Source organism: Apis florea, unplaced genomic scaffold, assembly GCF_048593485.1.
Source record: "Apis florea isolate Af1SG1 unplaced genomic scaffold, ASM4859348v1 contig_3802_pilon, whole genome shotgun sequence".
Classification (NCBI taxonomy): Eukaryota; Metazoa; Arthropoda; class Insecta; order Hymenoptera; family Apidae; genus Apis; species Apis florea.
Genome location: NW_028256863.1, coordinates 1,932,740 through 1,949,605, shown reverse-complemented (window position 1 = coordinate 1,949,605; position 16,866 = coordinate 1,932,740). Strand labels below are relative to the sequence as shown.

At 20.6% G+C, this 16,866-nt stretch overlaps 5 protein-coding genes across 26 annotated transcripts; 2 read left to right on the top strand and 3 right to left on the bottom strand.

Moving 5' to 3' along the window:
- Positions 1 to 967: 967 nt before the first annotated feature.
- Positions 968 to 2,973, bottom strand: LOC100866374 (mitochondrial import receptor subunit TOM40 homolog 1). The gene is made up of 6 exons (XM_003692735.4): positions 2,555 to 2,973; positions 2,277 to 2,391; positions 1,928 to 2,181; positions 1,692 to 1,853; positions 1,429 to 1,578; positions 968 to 1,340 (listed from the first exon to the last, which is right to left on the bottom strand). The coding sequence occupies exons 1-6, from the start codon at positions 2,730 to 2,732 to the stop codon at positions 1,201 to 1,203; spliced, it is 999 nt and encodes a 332-aa protein (XP_003692783.1). The 5' UTR covers positions 2,733 to 2,973; the 3' UTR covers positions 968 to 1,200.
- Positions 2,974 to 3,403: 430 nt separating this feature from the next.
- Positions 3,404 to 4,887, bottom strand: mRpL14 (mitochondrial ribosomal protein L14). Of its 4 annotated transcripts, XM_086916653.1 has the most exons (4): positions 4,409 to 4,874; positions 3,897 to 4,097; positions 3,795 to 3,836; positions 3,404 to 3,728 (listed from the first exon to the last, which is right to left on the bottom strand). In XM_086916653.1, exons 2-4 carry the CDS (start codon positions 4,084 to 4,086, stop codon positions 3,583 to 3,585), a joined length of 378 nt encoding a protein of 125 aa, XP_086772779.1. In that variant the 5' UTR covers positions 4,087 to 4,097; positions 4,409 to 4,874; the 3' UTR covers positions 3,404 to 3,582. The 4 variants fall into 4 exon arrangements, with proteins under 4 accessions (XP_086772779.1, XP_086772778.1, XP_031771674.1 ...); XM_086916652.1 differs by having other exon boundaries at positions 3,404 to 3,836; positions 4,691 to 4,887; XM_031915814.2 differs by having other exon boundaries at positions 3,404 to 3,836.
- mRpS28 (mitochondrial ribosomal protein S28) lies at positions 4,390 to 5,451 on the top strand. Its single transcript, XM_003692738.3, has 3 exons — positions 4,390 to 4,899; positions 5,075 to 5,196; positions 5,259 to 5,451. Exons 1-3 carry the CDS (start codon positions 4,633 to 4,635, stop codon positions 5,410 to 5,412), a joined length of 543 nt encoding a protein of 180 aa, XP_003692786.1. The 5' UTR covers positions 4,390 to 4,632; the 3' UTR covers positions 5,413 to 5,451.
- A 1,811-nt stretch (positions 5,452 to 7,262) lies between these two features.
- On the bottom strand, positions 7,263 to 11,865 carry PICK1 (protein interacting with PRKCA 1). Of its 19 annotated transcripts, XM_086916636.1 has the most exons (9): positions 11,673 to 11,865; positions 11,418 to 11,563; positions 11,258 to 11,331; positions 10,154 to 10,203; positions 9,900 to 10,043; positions 9,700 to 9,759; positions 8,593 to 8,911; positions 8,334 to 8,529; positions 7,263 to 8,040 (listed from the first exon to the last, which is right to left on the bottom strand). In XM_086916636.1, the coding sequence occupies exons 4-9, from the start codon at positions 10,192 to 10,194 to the stop codon at positions 7,343 to 7,345; spliced, it is 1,458 nt and encodes a 485-aa protein (XP_086772762.1). In that variant the 5' UTR covers positions 10,195 to 10,203; positions 11,258 to 11,331; positions 11,418 to 11,563; positions 11,673 to 11,865; the 3' UTR covers positions 7,263 to 7,342. The 19 variants fall into 19 exon arrangements, with proteins under 19 accessions (XP_086772762.1, XP_086772766.1, XP_086772771.1 ...); XM_086916640.1 differs by lacking the exon at positions 9,700 to 9,759; XM_086916645.1 differs by lacking the exon at positions 9,900 to 10,043.
- GAA1 (glycosylphosphatidylinositol anchor attachment 1) lies at positions 11,824 to 16,774 on the top strand. Its single transcript, XM_031915830.2, has 11 exons — positions 11,824 to 12,004; positions 12,405 to 12,772; positions 13,239 to 13,456; positions 13,598 to 13,754; positions 14,076 to 14,284; positions 14,493 to 14,710; positions 14,879 to 15,066; positions 15,313 to 15,440; positions 15,629 to 15,822; positions 15,892 to 16,056; positions 16,413 to 16,774. Exons 2-11 carry the CDS (start codon positions 12,631 to 12,633, stop codon positions 16,687 to 16,689), a joined length of 1,896 nt encoding a protein of 631 aa, XP_031771690.2. The 5' UTR covers positions 11,824 to 12,004; positions 12,405 to 12,630; the 3' UTR covers positions 16,690 to 16,774.
- Positions 16,775 to 16,866: the final 92 nt, after the last annotated feature.

Here is a 16,866-nt window from a genome sequence, read left to right as displayed (position 1 = left end):
ATCTTAATATTCCCAATCGATATTCTCTCTTTTTTTCTCTTTTTGTTTCTTTTTAAATTATTGAGTAAACGAATAAAATATTCTTTCTATTTAATGTTATATATATATATTGTTCTATCTTTTTTTTTAACATAAGAACAATTCATATTATTAGCTTAAAATAAAGATGGATCAGAGAGTCAAAGGTCAATATCGTTAAATGATAGCGTGCGCTACTTTATTTTTCCAAATGTATTTGCACCAGTATAAATAAGCAAGACAAAGTACGAACAAAGTGTATCATAATCAATTGATAATAGTTAGTCGGTATTTCTTCTGAACTCGAATATTATAGAAATATCGACTCAATATATACTATTTATTATTATGTTATTACTTTTATTTTCACTATTTCACTTATTCTTACCCACGTCAAAAATATAATATTCTACCAACAAATATCGAATTGTGAGTCAATGATTAGAATATAAAATTTATTATATACTCAAATGAGAAAAATTTTTTTTTCTTAAAATAAAAAAAGTTTTTAATTAAAATAAACATTATAAATAATTTCTTTATATAAATTAAATAATATAAATTTTATTTTATTTTTGTATGCTTCCGTTTAATTTCAATTAAATTTTTTGTCAAATACATTTTTTCCTATAATAATAATAAATGATAATATGAACGAAATAATATATGATCCTCTTAATTAAGTTATACGTAGCAGAGCAGAATACTAATATATCTCAGATGAAAATATAATACTACGTTATCGAATACACGTTTTTTTAAATCCGTAAAACGATTAATAAGAAAATTTTGATCGCATTTTTTCTTTCATTGAATATAATTTCATTCAAAAAATTTACAAGTCACGATTGTTATAACTTAATCATTTAAAGTGTTAGTCGACAATATGAAAGGAATAATAAAATTTATATGTTTAAATTAAATAAATATACACAATTAAAAAACCCTGTTGATATGGTATTTCTTTAATAAAAAATAAACAAACAAAACGATCTTATAAACACGATGGTGAGCAGATGAGGTAATCAACAAATAGAAGGGAATCAGTTTGGGCATCATCGATATTAATTACAAGTTTCTCTCGAATGGTATTCACAAAAGTCACATGATACTCCATTGTTTCTTCTTCCCGACATTTACCTAAGTAATGTACGCGGCTCGTACTTGTTTACGTCCCTATCTTTAACCAATGATTAATCCACAACCCAGTCTAAATTGCGGTTTACTATGATTTATCATACCACTTAACGCAAATGTAAATGGCAATGGCTGTAATTTCTTTTCCAAAACCGCACCTACAGTCCAATTTGTATCTACGCTTCCTATAAATAAAAATGCATACATTAACAAATTTTAAAAATAAATTACAAATGAATGATACAATTAACAAATAGCATATTTAAATGCTACCTCTAAATATTAAATCAGCTTTAGGTAAATCGATTTGATAAGCAATTGCTCCGGTAGATTCTTGTATTCTGCAATTAATTTCCAATTCTACACCAACTTGCAATTGTTGACTAGCTTTTTGGTGAAAACATAGATGACATCCAGATAAACCTATTGAAAATCTTGTTGTAAGTTCTTGTTAGTTGTTACTTCTAAATAGCTTTTTAATCATTATAAAAATATTCTATTATAACTATTAAATTCATGTATCTCCGCTTACATACCTAAGCTACCACTAATCGTAGAATCTCCGTTCGTGTATCTTCCAGCGGCAGAGAGAACAGCGACTTGACCTCCTGGCACAGCTGGACCTCGTTGATAAGCGAGTTCTCCACCCAACGCAACAGATGGAGTTATGCTTTGAAGATAATGCATTACAAAAACACCTAGAAAACAATTTATTCCTTACTATTATTGTTCCTAAAATTTTATGTAATTGATCTTTACCTCGCACGCTTACCAGAACCATTAAGTATATCCGGATTACCCAAAGTCAAAGAAACTGTATATGCATCACCACGATAATCCGTTGTCATTTGGACAGCTGTAAATTTACTTTTCTGTACTTGAGTAGCTAATTTACCTCTTAATCTTTCACCAAATTGATGAATGATATTAGCATTAAGATTTCCACTTGGGTCTATATCACCCAATAGCACTGGATAAGCTTCTGAAGGTACTGGTTGCTGTGTACCAACATAAGTTGCTCCAAATCTGAAAATTTTTAAATATTATATGATAGATTATTTGTAATTAAATAATATTTAAATTTAAAAATTATAAAAATAATATATCAATTTCAATCCTACCTATACCCAGATTGTGCAATGGAACTCATGCTTATTGTATGAGAAATTTGAAAATGATTACTAAGACCTTTATTAAACATCAGTTTTGCACCTTCGAAGTTTGCAGGAAATACATCTATCATAATATTAATAGTTAATATTGAGTTATGTTTTAATTGTATTTGAATAAAAATTTTTTTATTATATACATATAATTACATTAGTAATTAGGCAATAAAATAGATTATACGATATAAAAAAAATGAATTGAAAATATTGATTACGTGATATGCAGATACCTTTACACTTTTTATGAAGATCCTCGATTGTACCAGGATTTTTCAAACCATCAGAAAGTCTACTAGACGAATTCAAAGTCTCAGAAGAATCTGGTTTTTCTAAATTTGGTAATAAACCTGAGGTCGGAGGTGGCGGCGAAGGTGGAGGAGGTACAGAAGCTGCTAATACGTTTCCCATTTTGATAGATTTTATGCGTAAGAATTTTAATAATTTTCGTTTTCCCTCTGTACAAATGACGCAATATCTTACTGTTTCACCCTTGTGAATTCTTACACAAAGACGAATATATTTACTATATATACAAAAATCGTTAATGAAAAATCTTTTGATTAGATAAAACAGCGTGCTTTTGCCTAAGCCGCCATTTGTAAAAGGCAGCCACTGCCGCTCAGACCATGAGATTTCTCTTTTCCTCGAAATATCCCTATCAAGGCAAAAACATTAGGTAAATACTCAATAAACGATAAATGAATTTTCAAACTTAAATTTCAATTTCAATTATTTAAATTAATTTATTTAAATTAAATTCTAAATTACACATATAAATTGATATTAAAATTTTTACTTATATATGATAATAAAATAAAAATTAACCACAAAACATTTAAACAATTTCTATACGTATTATTGGTCATATCTAATTTTTATTCTGATTGGTCGAAACTTATTATATCTTGTTACTTTTTCTCCAATAAAATATAATATCTGGACATGTTCGAAACGAATTAATAATTCGCTTCTTTTTATTGATAATATATATCTATATATTATAATCATTGCTTAAATGCTAATTTTCAATTTTCCTTAAATATAAATTATGTTTTTAATTAATATAATAAACAATTATATAACTAATATTGAATTTTGATATTTTATTTTTTTTTAAATTTTGTGTACTTAACATATAAACATAAATGTACATATATGTGTACGCATATTCATATATATATATATATATATATTAACAAACAAAATTTTCAATTATCTATTTAAAATAGATAAATAATTTTACATTTATAAATATATATTATACGAACTTTGTAGCAATAGCTAATAATTTTGTATAATCTGCACCTTTACTATGTGTTTTTTCTTTCATAATTGTTCTGAGAATATGAGGAATTGGTACATGGATCCTAGTACCCAAAGGTGTACCATTGTCATCTATAAGAACTATATTATTGCTATCAAATCTTGGAACTTTAGGATTTTGTCGTTGTTTCAAACCAACTAATATACCTTTTTTCTTTTCACCCTTTATGGCAACTAATACTCTGTCTCCTATATATTTTATAAATAAAATAAATATATATTATCAAAATATCACAATAATTATCTTACCTATATAACCAATTCCTTTTTTATTATAAACATGAATGCAACGTGGTGGTTTTCCTTCCATCATAGCTTGTTTTCCAATTTCACTATTATCTACAACTCTTAATCTTGTCAATTTTATTATTTGATTACATATTGTTGATGTAGAAACATTCCTGGATAAAATATTGAACATTATACCATATGTAGGCATTACTGTATTATCTATAATATAAAGAAATAATATTAATTTTTGAATATAATTATTACATTATATTATTATTACAATATGCGATATATTTTTAAATACGATTGTATAATAATAATTATAAATTAAAATTTTCGTTATTAAATATTATTTAATTCAATTTCAAAAAAAACTATTAAAATTTGTATAAAAGAAAAAATAAAATTATACAATTTATTATTTTAATTAAATCATTTTTTTAGTTTTAATTTCTTTAACCTATTAATTTTATAAATCTTTATAAAATTTAATATATATGATGGTTAATACAAAATAAAAAAATACATACTATTGTGTAATGTTAGAAATGTATGTTATAGATGTCTATACTATTTATCTTAATTTATTTTAACCTAATATCTACATTACATTACTTATTTAATTTATTAAAAATTTTTGAAAGAAACTATTTTTGTTTTGTTACGAACTTTAAGAATGGTTAAGAATTGAGAAGAAAGTTAAACATATAACCTATATACAGTTTTATCGGAACACAGTTTTTTTTCCACTAAAATGAATAAAGTTCAACGATGTCGGAAAGCAATTAAACAATTATGCTTCGCTTATATACCTCAAATCAATTTGTTATTTATTCGAAATTATAGTATAGAAGGAGATTTAAGTATAAATGTAACAAAAGACAAGAGACAAAGTAAGAAAACAGAATCCGCAAATTTCGAACAAATTTCGCAGTTTTCAAAAGATCAAGTTGAAAATAATCTAGTAATTCCAAGACAGGATACTTTCGCTTCATTACTTCGGCATTCTAAATTCATAGATGTAAATATGAAATATTTTATTACATTACATTATTGTATCACATTACAATTATTTTTTTACATTACATTACATTTTATTATATATTATATATATTTTATTTTATATAATTCAACTTTTTTTTTTATTTCCTATAATATATATATTATTGTTTTTATATATGTTAATCATATTTCAGCTAGGAAATCCAGAAGGAAAAATAGTATTGGGAGAAATTTTTCATATTATTAATGATGATTTATATATTGATTTTGGATGGAAATTTCATTGTGTGTGCCCAAGACCTCAAAAAGACTCATTGTAAGTTATAAATAAAGTTTTTATCCTAAATCATAATTCAAATTTTATTATTTTAATTTTAGGCAATATAAAAGAGGCTCAAAAGTCAAATTATTAATAAAAGATTTGGAATTATCAACACGATTTTTAGGAGCATCTACAGATCTAACAATGTTAGAAGCAGATTGTATTCTTCTTGGTTTAGTGCATACTTTATCTGACAAAATAAAAGTGTAATTATTTTCTTAAATAAAGAAGAAAAGTTTAAAGATTAAATTATATGTTTTTTTTGTTTTTTATATACATTTTACATACATTATAAATCTAACATAAATAAAATAAAATTTTACATTAGTGTATGTATTACAAGTAAATAAATATATATTTGGTTTAGTTAATATAACTTATTTAATCTTTATTTTACTAATTGTATTAGAGAGTATAAATATATATATATATATATATATAATTTTGTCTCTTGAATCAAGTAACTTATTTCTTAGTTTATTCAATTTGCAAATTATAAAATTTATAAACATTGATGTATTATATTTATATTTAATTTATTAATATATTTTTCAAATCTATATTTCTGAAATGAACAAATATAATATATTATAAATCATTAAATAGAAAAATAAAAAAAAGTAAATTTCTTGATTTTTAGATTCAATTTTTTTTTAATAACACAAATTAATGCTTGAAAATCCCATATTTTTATATTTTACAATCTATTTTAGATGCAAGCTGATGAAAAGAAGTTATTTTTGCAAAAAAAATAAGATTTCTGAATTAAAGATTTTGATAAGAAAATTAAATAAAAATATATATAATATATATAAATATTAAAAACATTTATTTTTATTTAATAATTATTTTACAAAAAATATTAAAAAAATTAAAATCATACTTTAAATATTTTTAATATTATTGAAAAATCATATTAAAAGACTAGATTTATAATAAATATTATATTACTTTAATACTGCTAAAATTGAAAATTTATTATGGAGCTAATTTATTGTATGCTATTTTTAGTGGAAATCGGTTTCATAAGATGAAGAGATGAAATTAATATTATATATTATATTAAATTAATATTATATATTTCATTGATCGCTCATCGTGAAAATTTAAATCGTGATGATATGATTTTAGTAGCAGTATTTTAAGAATAACAATATTTATAAAAATATTTTATATTTAAATCTCATATAAATATTTTTTAAGAATCATTTTATATATAAGTTATATACGTATAATATATTTTGATATGATTTTAATGGTTATATTTACATATAAGATAACATAGAACAGATATAGAATTTTATTTTTATAAAATCAATCAATTCTGCAACATAATAATTATAGATATTCCACATTATATATCATAAATTTTACACTTATATATATGTATATATATATATATAAGGAAACATTAAATTTGTTATTAAGCTATTCAATAAAATATTTAAGGAACATAAAAATTTGACTGTATTACAATAACAATTATATATTTTTAAAATATTTATATATAAGTGTAAATATATTTATGTAGATATAGAGCTGTTTTATTCTACCTATATTTCATTTAATGTAAATTTTTATTATTTATTAATAAATAAACTTTAAACAAATTTTTTATATATCAATTTTTGCGTTTGTTTTGGTCTTTAAATTCCATGCCATATCATACCATATCATACAATAAATATAGTAACACCTTGTATATAATACACGATAATATAAGAATATTATTGTATAAAACTTAAGAATATAACATATACATACTTTTGCATCTTATAATTAATATTTATAGTATCAAGAAAATTTTAATAAAAATCTTTAAGAAAACAAGAATAGCTATAAATATAAAATATACTGTGTGTATATGTATATATATATACTTATATACTATATACTTATATATATATATATATATATATATATATATATATATATATATAACATATCTATTATAAGTATATAGTTTTTCAAAATATTAATCTTTGATATTGTTTTTTTATAGTATAGAAAATAATAAAATATGAAGAATATAAAATTTCATTAAAAACAATATGGAAAAATTTCACTGTAATATCATTTGATTAAATTTTAATAAAAGAGCACAATAATTATTAAAATCCTTTGCAAAAGGAATATATTGCTACATATTATTAGATTCTGAAGTTATGAGTGAAAAATTCTGTGTATCTATGAGTAAATCTTCATTTATATTTGTTTTTTCTTCTGATTCAAATTCATCTATATCTTCTCCATCAGTTATTACTTGAGGACCAGTGGATTTATATTGAAATGCTGAATGTGATAAATCAACTTCAACAGGAAATAACATTATTGCAGATAATAAGTCTCGTGTGTTAGAATAATATTTTGCTAAACCAGCTGCAAATTTTTGCATTTGCCATACAACATCTTGAACGTGTTTATTGTCTAATAATTCAAGTTTTACAAGTACATCTGATCTAAGTTTAGCAAATTTTGCTCGAGCTTCTTGTCGACATCTCAATACTAAACGATATTCATAATTTCCTGTCTCTACTCGATAAAGAGGTTCTTGTAATGCTGCATAACTTTGTTCTTCATCATCTAGTTCTTTTACTTTCAAACAATAAGAAAGATATTCAAACTTTGCATCAGCATATTTGCTAATAGTTAATCGAGTATCGGGAATAGCTTTATGAAGATATGTGCCTAGATCATTTAATATAGGTTTTAAAGTTTTTAAAATTGTTATTCCAAATTTTTCCATTTGTCTATGTTGTTCACCAAATTGTCTGAAAGCTTCACTAGCTCGTGGTTGTGGTTCTCTTACTCCTATTGCAGCAAAGGCATCTCCAAATACTAAAATATACAATACAGAGTTTAATACATAAGAATATAATACAAATACTAATAGAATCATAATATACATATACAATACAAATTTAAAACTGTTTATAATTTAAGTAAATCTTAATATATTCTTGAATCATTCATATATTAAATATTTGTTTTAATTTTTAATAAATAAATTAATTATATACATAATACTATCATATTATATAACAATATATATATACACACATATATAATATATGTATGTATACATAACATACATATAACTTGATAATCTAATTAAAAATTTCTAAACATACCTTTATATATTTGTATCAGATCAAAAAAAGCATGTAAAGTAGCTTTAGCATGAGAAACTAAACCTCTATACAAATTTTCTGTACGTTGTAATGCCATTAATCGTTGTACAAGAGCATCATTACAAAGAATGGCACGTGATAACCCTAGCGCATCTGCTGTTGCACTTCCCATTCCTTCAACTAACCTGTGTTTTACCTGAAATTCAATTCATTAATATAATTATAAAATAATTTATGATAAATATATAATTTTAATTACCTTTTTCAAAGCAATATCAAGAGTACGACCTTGTTTAGGATCAGCATGTAATTTATTATAATTAATACTGACTTGAGAATCACAAGATTGTATCATTTTTGCAACTTCTACTTTTGTTTTTCCTCTGACTGATGTTCCATTTACTGCTACAAGTTCATCTCCAGATTGTAAAGTACCATCTATTGCTGCTGGTGTATTATCAAAAATTTGTACAATATATAAGCAGGGACATAAGGGTGCTCCTCCTCCAATACTAATGCCTATAAGATTACTGCTGTCTTTTTGTATTACAACATTGCCAGAAGTTATAGTCATACCCCTACATAAATTAACAAAAAAAAACATATGTATATTAGATATCAATAATATAAATCTAATACTTAAATATATAATAAATTATTTTTAAAATATAAGACTTATTTTAAAAAGAATATTTTTTAATATAAATAAAATAAATATATTTATTATAATTTTGCAATATTTTCTATATTCTTACATAATATAAGGTAATTCTTATATTAGTTAACCCAAAGGCAATGTCATCAATTATTAAGTGAATAACATATGTAATTCATTATCCAATCTTCAATAAAAATTTTTCATTGTAAAATCAAAGAATAATAATGAAATAATTGTGTAAATGTAAATATATATATAGAATAAAAATAAAATACATATCTAAATCTAATCTAAAATATTGATATTGGGTTAATTAACAAAAAAATCACTATCTGTACTATTATCTGTAATAAATATTAATTATAAATATTATTTTCCTCTTTAATATTACACTTAATCATATACATTATATGATACATATAATACAAAATAAAACAAAATAATTTGAAAAGTTTCTATTTGTAATATCATGCAAAACAAAGCTTAATAATTAAAAAATAATAAAATAATTTAAATTTTGTCAAATATTAAAAAAATTTTTTTTAAATTTTTTAATAATAAATGTTAAATGTTTATGTAATAAATATAAATATTAAAAATATTAAAAACATGAAATGACAATATTAATTTCAATAGCATACTATAAACAACAAAATTAAGTATCAAGTAATATAATATAAAATATAAGCATATATTATTAAAACTTACGTTGTATTATTAGATAAATGATGAAGAGACTGATCTTGATTGACCAGTTCTACATCTGGTCTATATTTCAATTAAAGAAAAAAAACATAGAGTTTATATTTTTTAATATACTAATATATTTTTATATATATTTATATATATATAAATATTTGACAAAAACTTTAATAAAAAATAAGATAATAAAACAAAAAAATGCATACATGCGATCTTCCATTGTGATAAATTGTTGCAATTGAACATTAGCCAATGACACGGTGGTTAAAGGAACAGAATTTTCTTTACATTCTTCAATAATATTTTTCAAAGAAATATTATCTGTAGATAATAATGTGTGATCCATTAAACTATCCCACCGTACCGTGGCATACAGACATGCATGTTGCAAGAAAAAAGAAACATATTTAAATTGAAGAGTAACATTCAATAAATAAATAATTAATTTTATAAAACCAACATCTTATCCTCTTCGAAGAAGAAATCATCTTCATAATCCATGTTTATAACCTGTAATATGAATAAATTGATGCTTAACACTTTGATTTCACAAATATATAAAATGTTTTTAAAGATTAAAAATAATTTTGATTAAAAAGATTAAAAATAAGATTTGATAACATAATATTAATTAAGAAAAATAAGAAAATATTCTGATATTAATTTTAGAGTTATAAGACATTTTCATTACTGAAGTATTAACTTTATATTATCTGTAATATATGTCACATACGACTTCTATTCATTTTGTTATATAAATTTATTTATAATGGCTGTTCTTTCATCTTGATCAATTGTTTTTAATTTATTATCTTATTCATTTATTTAAATAATAATAAAGTAAATTTTTTATTTTAAAAAATGATTATTTTAACAAAATACTTAAAAAAATATTATAGTTATATATTTTAAAAAAATATATTATATTTTTTTAACAAGTTATAGTTTAAAACAATTTTAATAAAAGTTTTTAAATTTGATAAAAGTTAATAATTTTTTATGTTATCATATATTATACATTATATATTATACAGGATTATATTTGAAAAACACCCTGTATATTATCAATAATAAATAAACAAAATAATTTAGTGATACATCAAAAAACTTATATTTTACATTTAATTTGTAATAAATTTTAAGATTATTTATAATATATGAAAATCAATACATACTAATACCTTACGAATTATTTTTATGAAAAAATCAATTCAATATAACACACATAAATTTTAATTCTTATTTCTAAAACATTCCCTATACAATGAGACTTATCTTGAGACATATCTCTTAATTAATGGTATCAAATTGAGAAAAGTTTCATTATAAAAAGAACACAATGCTTTATGTTAAATAAGCCAGAGATTAGAAATAATTTTAACTTCCAATTTTGATTTCAATTTTGTTATTAATCACGAAACTATCTCGAAACAAGTTTCATTGTATAAGGCATATTTGAAGGGTAAATGTCATAATCAATTTTTTCTCACTATTTTCATTGTTACACAAAAGTAAAAATAATCAAAAATAAATTTAAATTAATTTTCAAAGCAAATATTCTAACATATTGATTTTTATGGTGGTCATTTTCTTCTGTATATATGTAATTGTTGAGTGAAACCAATTCAAAAACAATTGCTGAAAACATAAAACATTATACAAGTGTATTATATACTTACTTGTATTCTTATTGTTTGCTATAATTAATAAACACAATATTTTACCTTTTATCTTGTTGTACTTAATTTAATAAATATTTAAATATAAAAATTTAATTTTTTCTTATATAGCCAATTGAAAATTTTGGACAAGGTTGTTACACTTGAAGCGTTAAGACGCTCTATTCGTGGTTGTGTTTTAAATTTAAATACTTGAAACAAATTAATATAAATTAATACTTTCAAATCTTTACTAAAATTTAATAAGTTTTAATAAATTGAATGAAAAATATAACAAATTATAATAAATTATGTTCATACTTGATTAGTACAAGATCTTCAATAATAATTTTTAAAGATATCTTAACTAATGTTTTTATAATTGATGTTGATATGTTTTTTTAAATAACAAATTTCAATTAAATTGATTTTATAAAAACTAATTTGATTGGTATTTCATATTATTCTATTTACAATTTTTATTTTTAAAGTGAATGCTTTACATCGTAAAAATACCTCTTCTCCTAGCAACAAAAATAAATATATATTTAACGAGTTGAATTACAGTTAACTATGATAATTTTTAATTGAAATTAAAGTTCAATAAATTACAACTGCAAATAAAATAAATATTCTGATACAGAATATTTTAGGTAGGTTATATATTATAAAGTTATTATATTTTATATATGATTATCTTTATCATTATTTATGTATAAATTTTTTTAATTATAATAAACTATTATTATTGAGCAAAGATTAGAAAAAAACTTTTATTTTGTAATTATTTTAATAAAATATTTAAAAAAAATATTATATGTATTATTTATGATTTATTTTTTATTTTATTAAATTTTTTCTTAATCTATTTTAGAATACTCGCTTCAAATTAATTACAAGATATTAATTTAGTATTATGATAAAAATTAATATAGAATATATTTTCAAAAATAAAATTATATTTTTAAAAATTTTTAAATTTATATTCTTCAAATTAATATTTACATATAACTTTTCTCAAATATTTAAATTTAGATTTGTCTTTATCTACAGCAAGAATACATGAAAGAGAAGTAAATAATATAGTATATAGTATATAATATAAAAATAAAATAAAAATTAAGATATCAGCGCCATCTCCTGAATATCGCAAATAAAACTAAGCAAATAGCAGAAGGATAGAGTACGATATCTGATTAACTTTTTGCTTTTTATCCTCTATCTTATCTATAATTATATTAATCTAAGACACATGTAATATGAATAAGTAGAAATAATAATGGGTTTATTAACAGATCCTCGAGCAGGATCAGGAAAAATAATAAAATTTTTATTAAAATGGGAACGGCCCCTTTGTTATTTTTTATACATAAGTGGTATTATATGGATGTTACTTCTTCCTTTACCCGTATTTAATGATAGTAAGTATAAGTATAAAAGTTAAGTAGTAAGTATAAAATTGAAATATATTATCAAAATATTACAAATTAAAAGGAATAGATTATACTTTGTATTAATTAAATCATTATATGAATTAGATAAAATTTAGATTATTTAATTATTAGAGTGCAATAAAATATAATATTTCATAATTTGTATAGAATATTTTAAATTAAAGATTTTTTTTTAATTACTTTATTCTCTATATATTATATAATTTTATTATTATTTTATATATACGTGTATTTTTTATATTTTTTATTTTAAATTTTTTATATTTTTAATATATTCAAAAATTATATAAATAGAAATCAAATATGTAAATCAGATATTTAAAATATTTAATATTATATATAATATTAATATAATTATAATATATATATATAATATTATAATTAATATTGCAGGATATATTATTAATAATATATATATTTTTTAAATGTATAGATACTTATTTCTCTGAAAATGCTTTATTACCAGGATTGGTTACAAAAGAAAGTAATTTGGAACAAATAGCAAAGCATTATTATGTACACTTATTGCATGAAATGAAACGATATCCAGATATGATGCCATATGCATGGTTAACTGCTACATTAAACCAGCTTCATTTAGATGTTTTTCTACATAATTTTACATTAATATATCCTTTCCAAGAACAACAAGTAAGTATATAAAAAAAGATATTTTTTTATTAAGTAAAAAATTTGTTTAAATATTTTTTAAAGTTATTTATTAAATGATAAATTATTTCTTTATCATTATCAAACAAGAAATTATAATAGTAAAGTATAAAGTATTTATAGTTTATAGGTCAAAATATATATGGAATTATAAGAGCTCCAAGAGCAGCCAGTACAGAAGCAATTGTAGTAAGTGTTCCTTTTAGACCAATTAATAGTATTTATTTGGATACTACACCTTCTATTGCTCTACTTCTTGCATTTGCTAAATTTTGTAGAAGTAAGTATTTATATAAATATATGAATTAAATATTGTTATATTAATATTGTTAGTTATTTTATAATATTATCTTTTGATAAAATAGAAAGTATTTTTGTATTATTTAGAATATTTATATTTATATTAATATGAACATTTATAAATATATTATAAAAATATAAATATATCATATAAAGGAAATAAATGAAAATTTAAAAGTAAATGTAAAAATAAAATATAATTTTATTTAATATTTTATGTATTTTATATAATTAAATAAATAAATATATATATTTAATTAATATATCATAAAATTTTATTGAATTTTATTAAATTTTATAGAACAAAAATATTGGGCAAAGGATATTATATTTTTAATAACAGAACATGAACAATTAGGAATACAAGCATGGTTAGATGCATATCATGGAGTTATAAGTGGCAATGAAGGGGTATTATTATCTGGAGATCTTCCTGGTCGTGCTGGTTCAATTCAAGCTGCTATTAATTTAGAGTTACATTCAATGAAGATTTCATCTATTGATGTTAAGGTATTTTCTATTACCTTTTTTTATTGAAGTTATATAATAATTATTATAATATTTATAATAAAAAAATTATATTCCATTTTAATTTTATAATAATTTTTTTCATTTTGTGTAATTTATATATATATATATATAATATATTTATATAGAATAATTTGTTAAAAAATGGTGAAATAATATAAATCTTTATTATTGTTTTATTATTTGCTAGATAGAAGGATTAAATGGACGATTACCCAATTTAGATCTTTTTAATTTGGCACAAAATATGATAGCTAAAGAAGGAATTCGGCAATCTTTTCAAAGACGTTTTGATGTTAAATATAAAAACAAATTTAAAAATTGGTGGTATCATTTTAATACTCTTCTGATGATGATCACAAGTCAAGCTACTGGAATTCCAACAGGAAATCATGGATTATTCCATAGGTATTTAAAAAATAATAAATATAAAAAATCATAAAAAAATAATTTTTAATTTATTATGAGTTTTTTAATTTATTATGAGTTTAATTATTAATTATATTTAATATCTTAATTATTATGACTTTTTTTAATAAAATTTATTTAATAACTTTTTCTGAATTGTTATTATAGATTTGGTATTGAAGCAATTACTTTAGAAGGTTTTGAAAAACCTGGTCACCAAAGTTCTGATGGAAATTTTTATCAAGTTGGTCGTATTGTAGAAAGTATTATACGATCATTAAATAATTTGTTAGAACGTTTTCATCAATCTTATTTCTTTTATTTACTTCCATCAACTGATACTTACATTTCTATTGGTAAGTAAACAATAATAATTATTATATAAAATAAAAATTTTTTTTGAAATTTACCTTTGTTAATTTCTATTTTATCTTTGTTAATAAGAAATTATTTAAAAATTTATAAATTATTTCAAAAATAGAAAATTTTTAAATAATTTTAAATAGATACAATTATTAAAAGTTTGTTATATATTTATTTAAAAGTCTATTATATATTTAATAAATAAAATATGAATAATTAACATTTAAAAAATATTTTAGGACTTTATATAAGATCTTTAGTCTTAATTATTGCTGGAATATTTATAAAAGCTTTTTCCATGTGGCAAAGACTTCAAATATCTAATTCTGTAGAAGATAAAAAAATTTCTATTATTAAACAACCAAAGGTTTGTTTTTATAATTATATTATTAATTTATATATATTTACAAAACTAATTATTAATTGAAAGTTATATTATAAAGAAAAAAAAATAGAATAAATTTATTAATTTATTAATGATAATAAATGTAATTCAATAATATTATTTAATATTATGATTTTGTATTTCAATTTTTGTAAATATATATTTTATAGGATGATAGATTGGATATTGGTATTATTACATCAGAAATATTATGGGTTCATATCTGTGGAATTGTGATTACAACATCCCCAATTGTATTTACTTATTTTGGCAAAGAAATGAATTTTCGTACAGAAGATTCTATATATTTTGGTTTCATGGCTATAACTATTTTAACACTAATATGGCCTTTATATTGCAAACGGTAATTTTACTATTGATTAATTATTATATATGTTTCATATATTATATTTTATTAAATTTTTATTTTTAGACAAATAAAGTATAAAAATGCAGTTTTAGTTTGTGTAATTGCATTAGTAGAATTAGGTACAATATTAATGTGTATGGCAATGCATAATTTTTCTCTAGCACTCCTTGTGGCTGTAATTTATGTACCTATTATTCTATCAATAACACCAAAACAAAATTTCACAAAGTAAGTCTACCTTGAAAATAATTTTTTGATTATATTAAAATTGTTTATTTTATATTATTTATATTTTATTTAATTATTATAATAAAATTACTTTTACTATATATTTGTTATAATAAAAATAAAAAATAATATAAATTTAAAAATCAAAATATATGTTTATAATTATTTATATTTATTTTATTCAATTTATTTTTCTTTTATTTGTTTATTTGTTTATTATTAAGAATTATTGAATTATGATTTATTATGAATTAAAATTCTTAATAAAAATAATTAATAGAAATTATTTAAAATATATTTGACATTATTTTATATTTCTCATAATAAAACTCATAATTTATGAAATTATGTTTCAGAGTTCACAAAATGCTATCTCTTATCTGGGTTTTTCTACATCCATTTATAATTGCAAGTTTATTCATAATATGTTATACATATGTGAACTTTTCTTCAGATTCTTTATTTTCAATATTATTTCGTGGACATCGTGCTATAAAACAAGCATTTGTATTTAGTATTATGGATTCAATGATTTATGGAAATTGGTTATATAATGTAACAGTTTCTATAATGTTTCCTATTTGGATTTTATTTTGGAATATTTTATGTTCTAATAGTAGTATAAACTTATAATATATATATAATTTTTAATATTTAATATATAAATAAACTTTTTTATAATAAAGATTATAATAAAAATGATATAGTTTTATTAATATTTCTTACTGTTATTATTATTTAACGATATATAAATGATATATTATATATTTCATTATTTCATTATTCAATTTTGAAAAACTATAATTACTA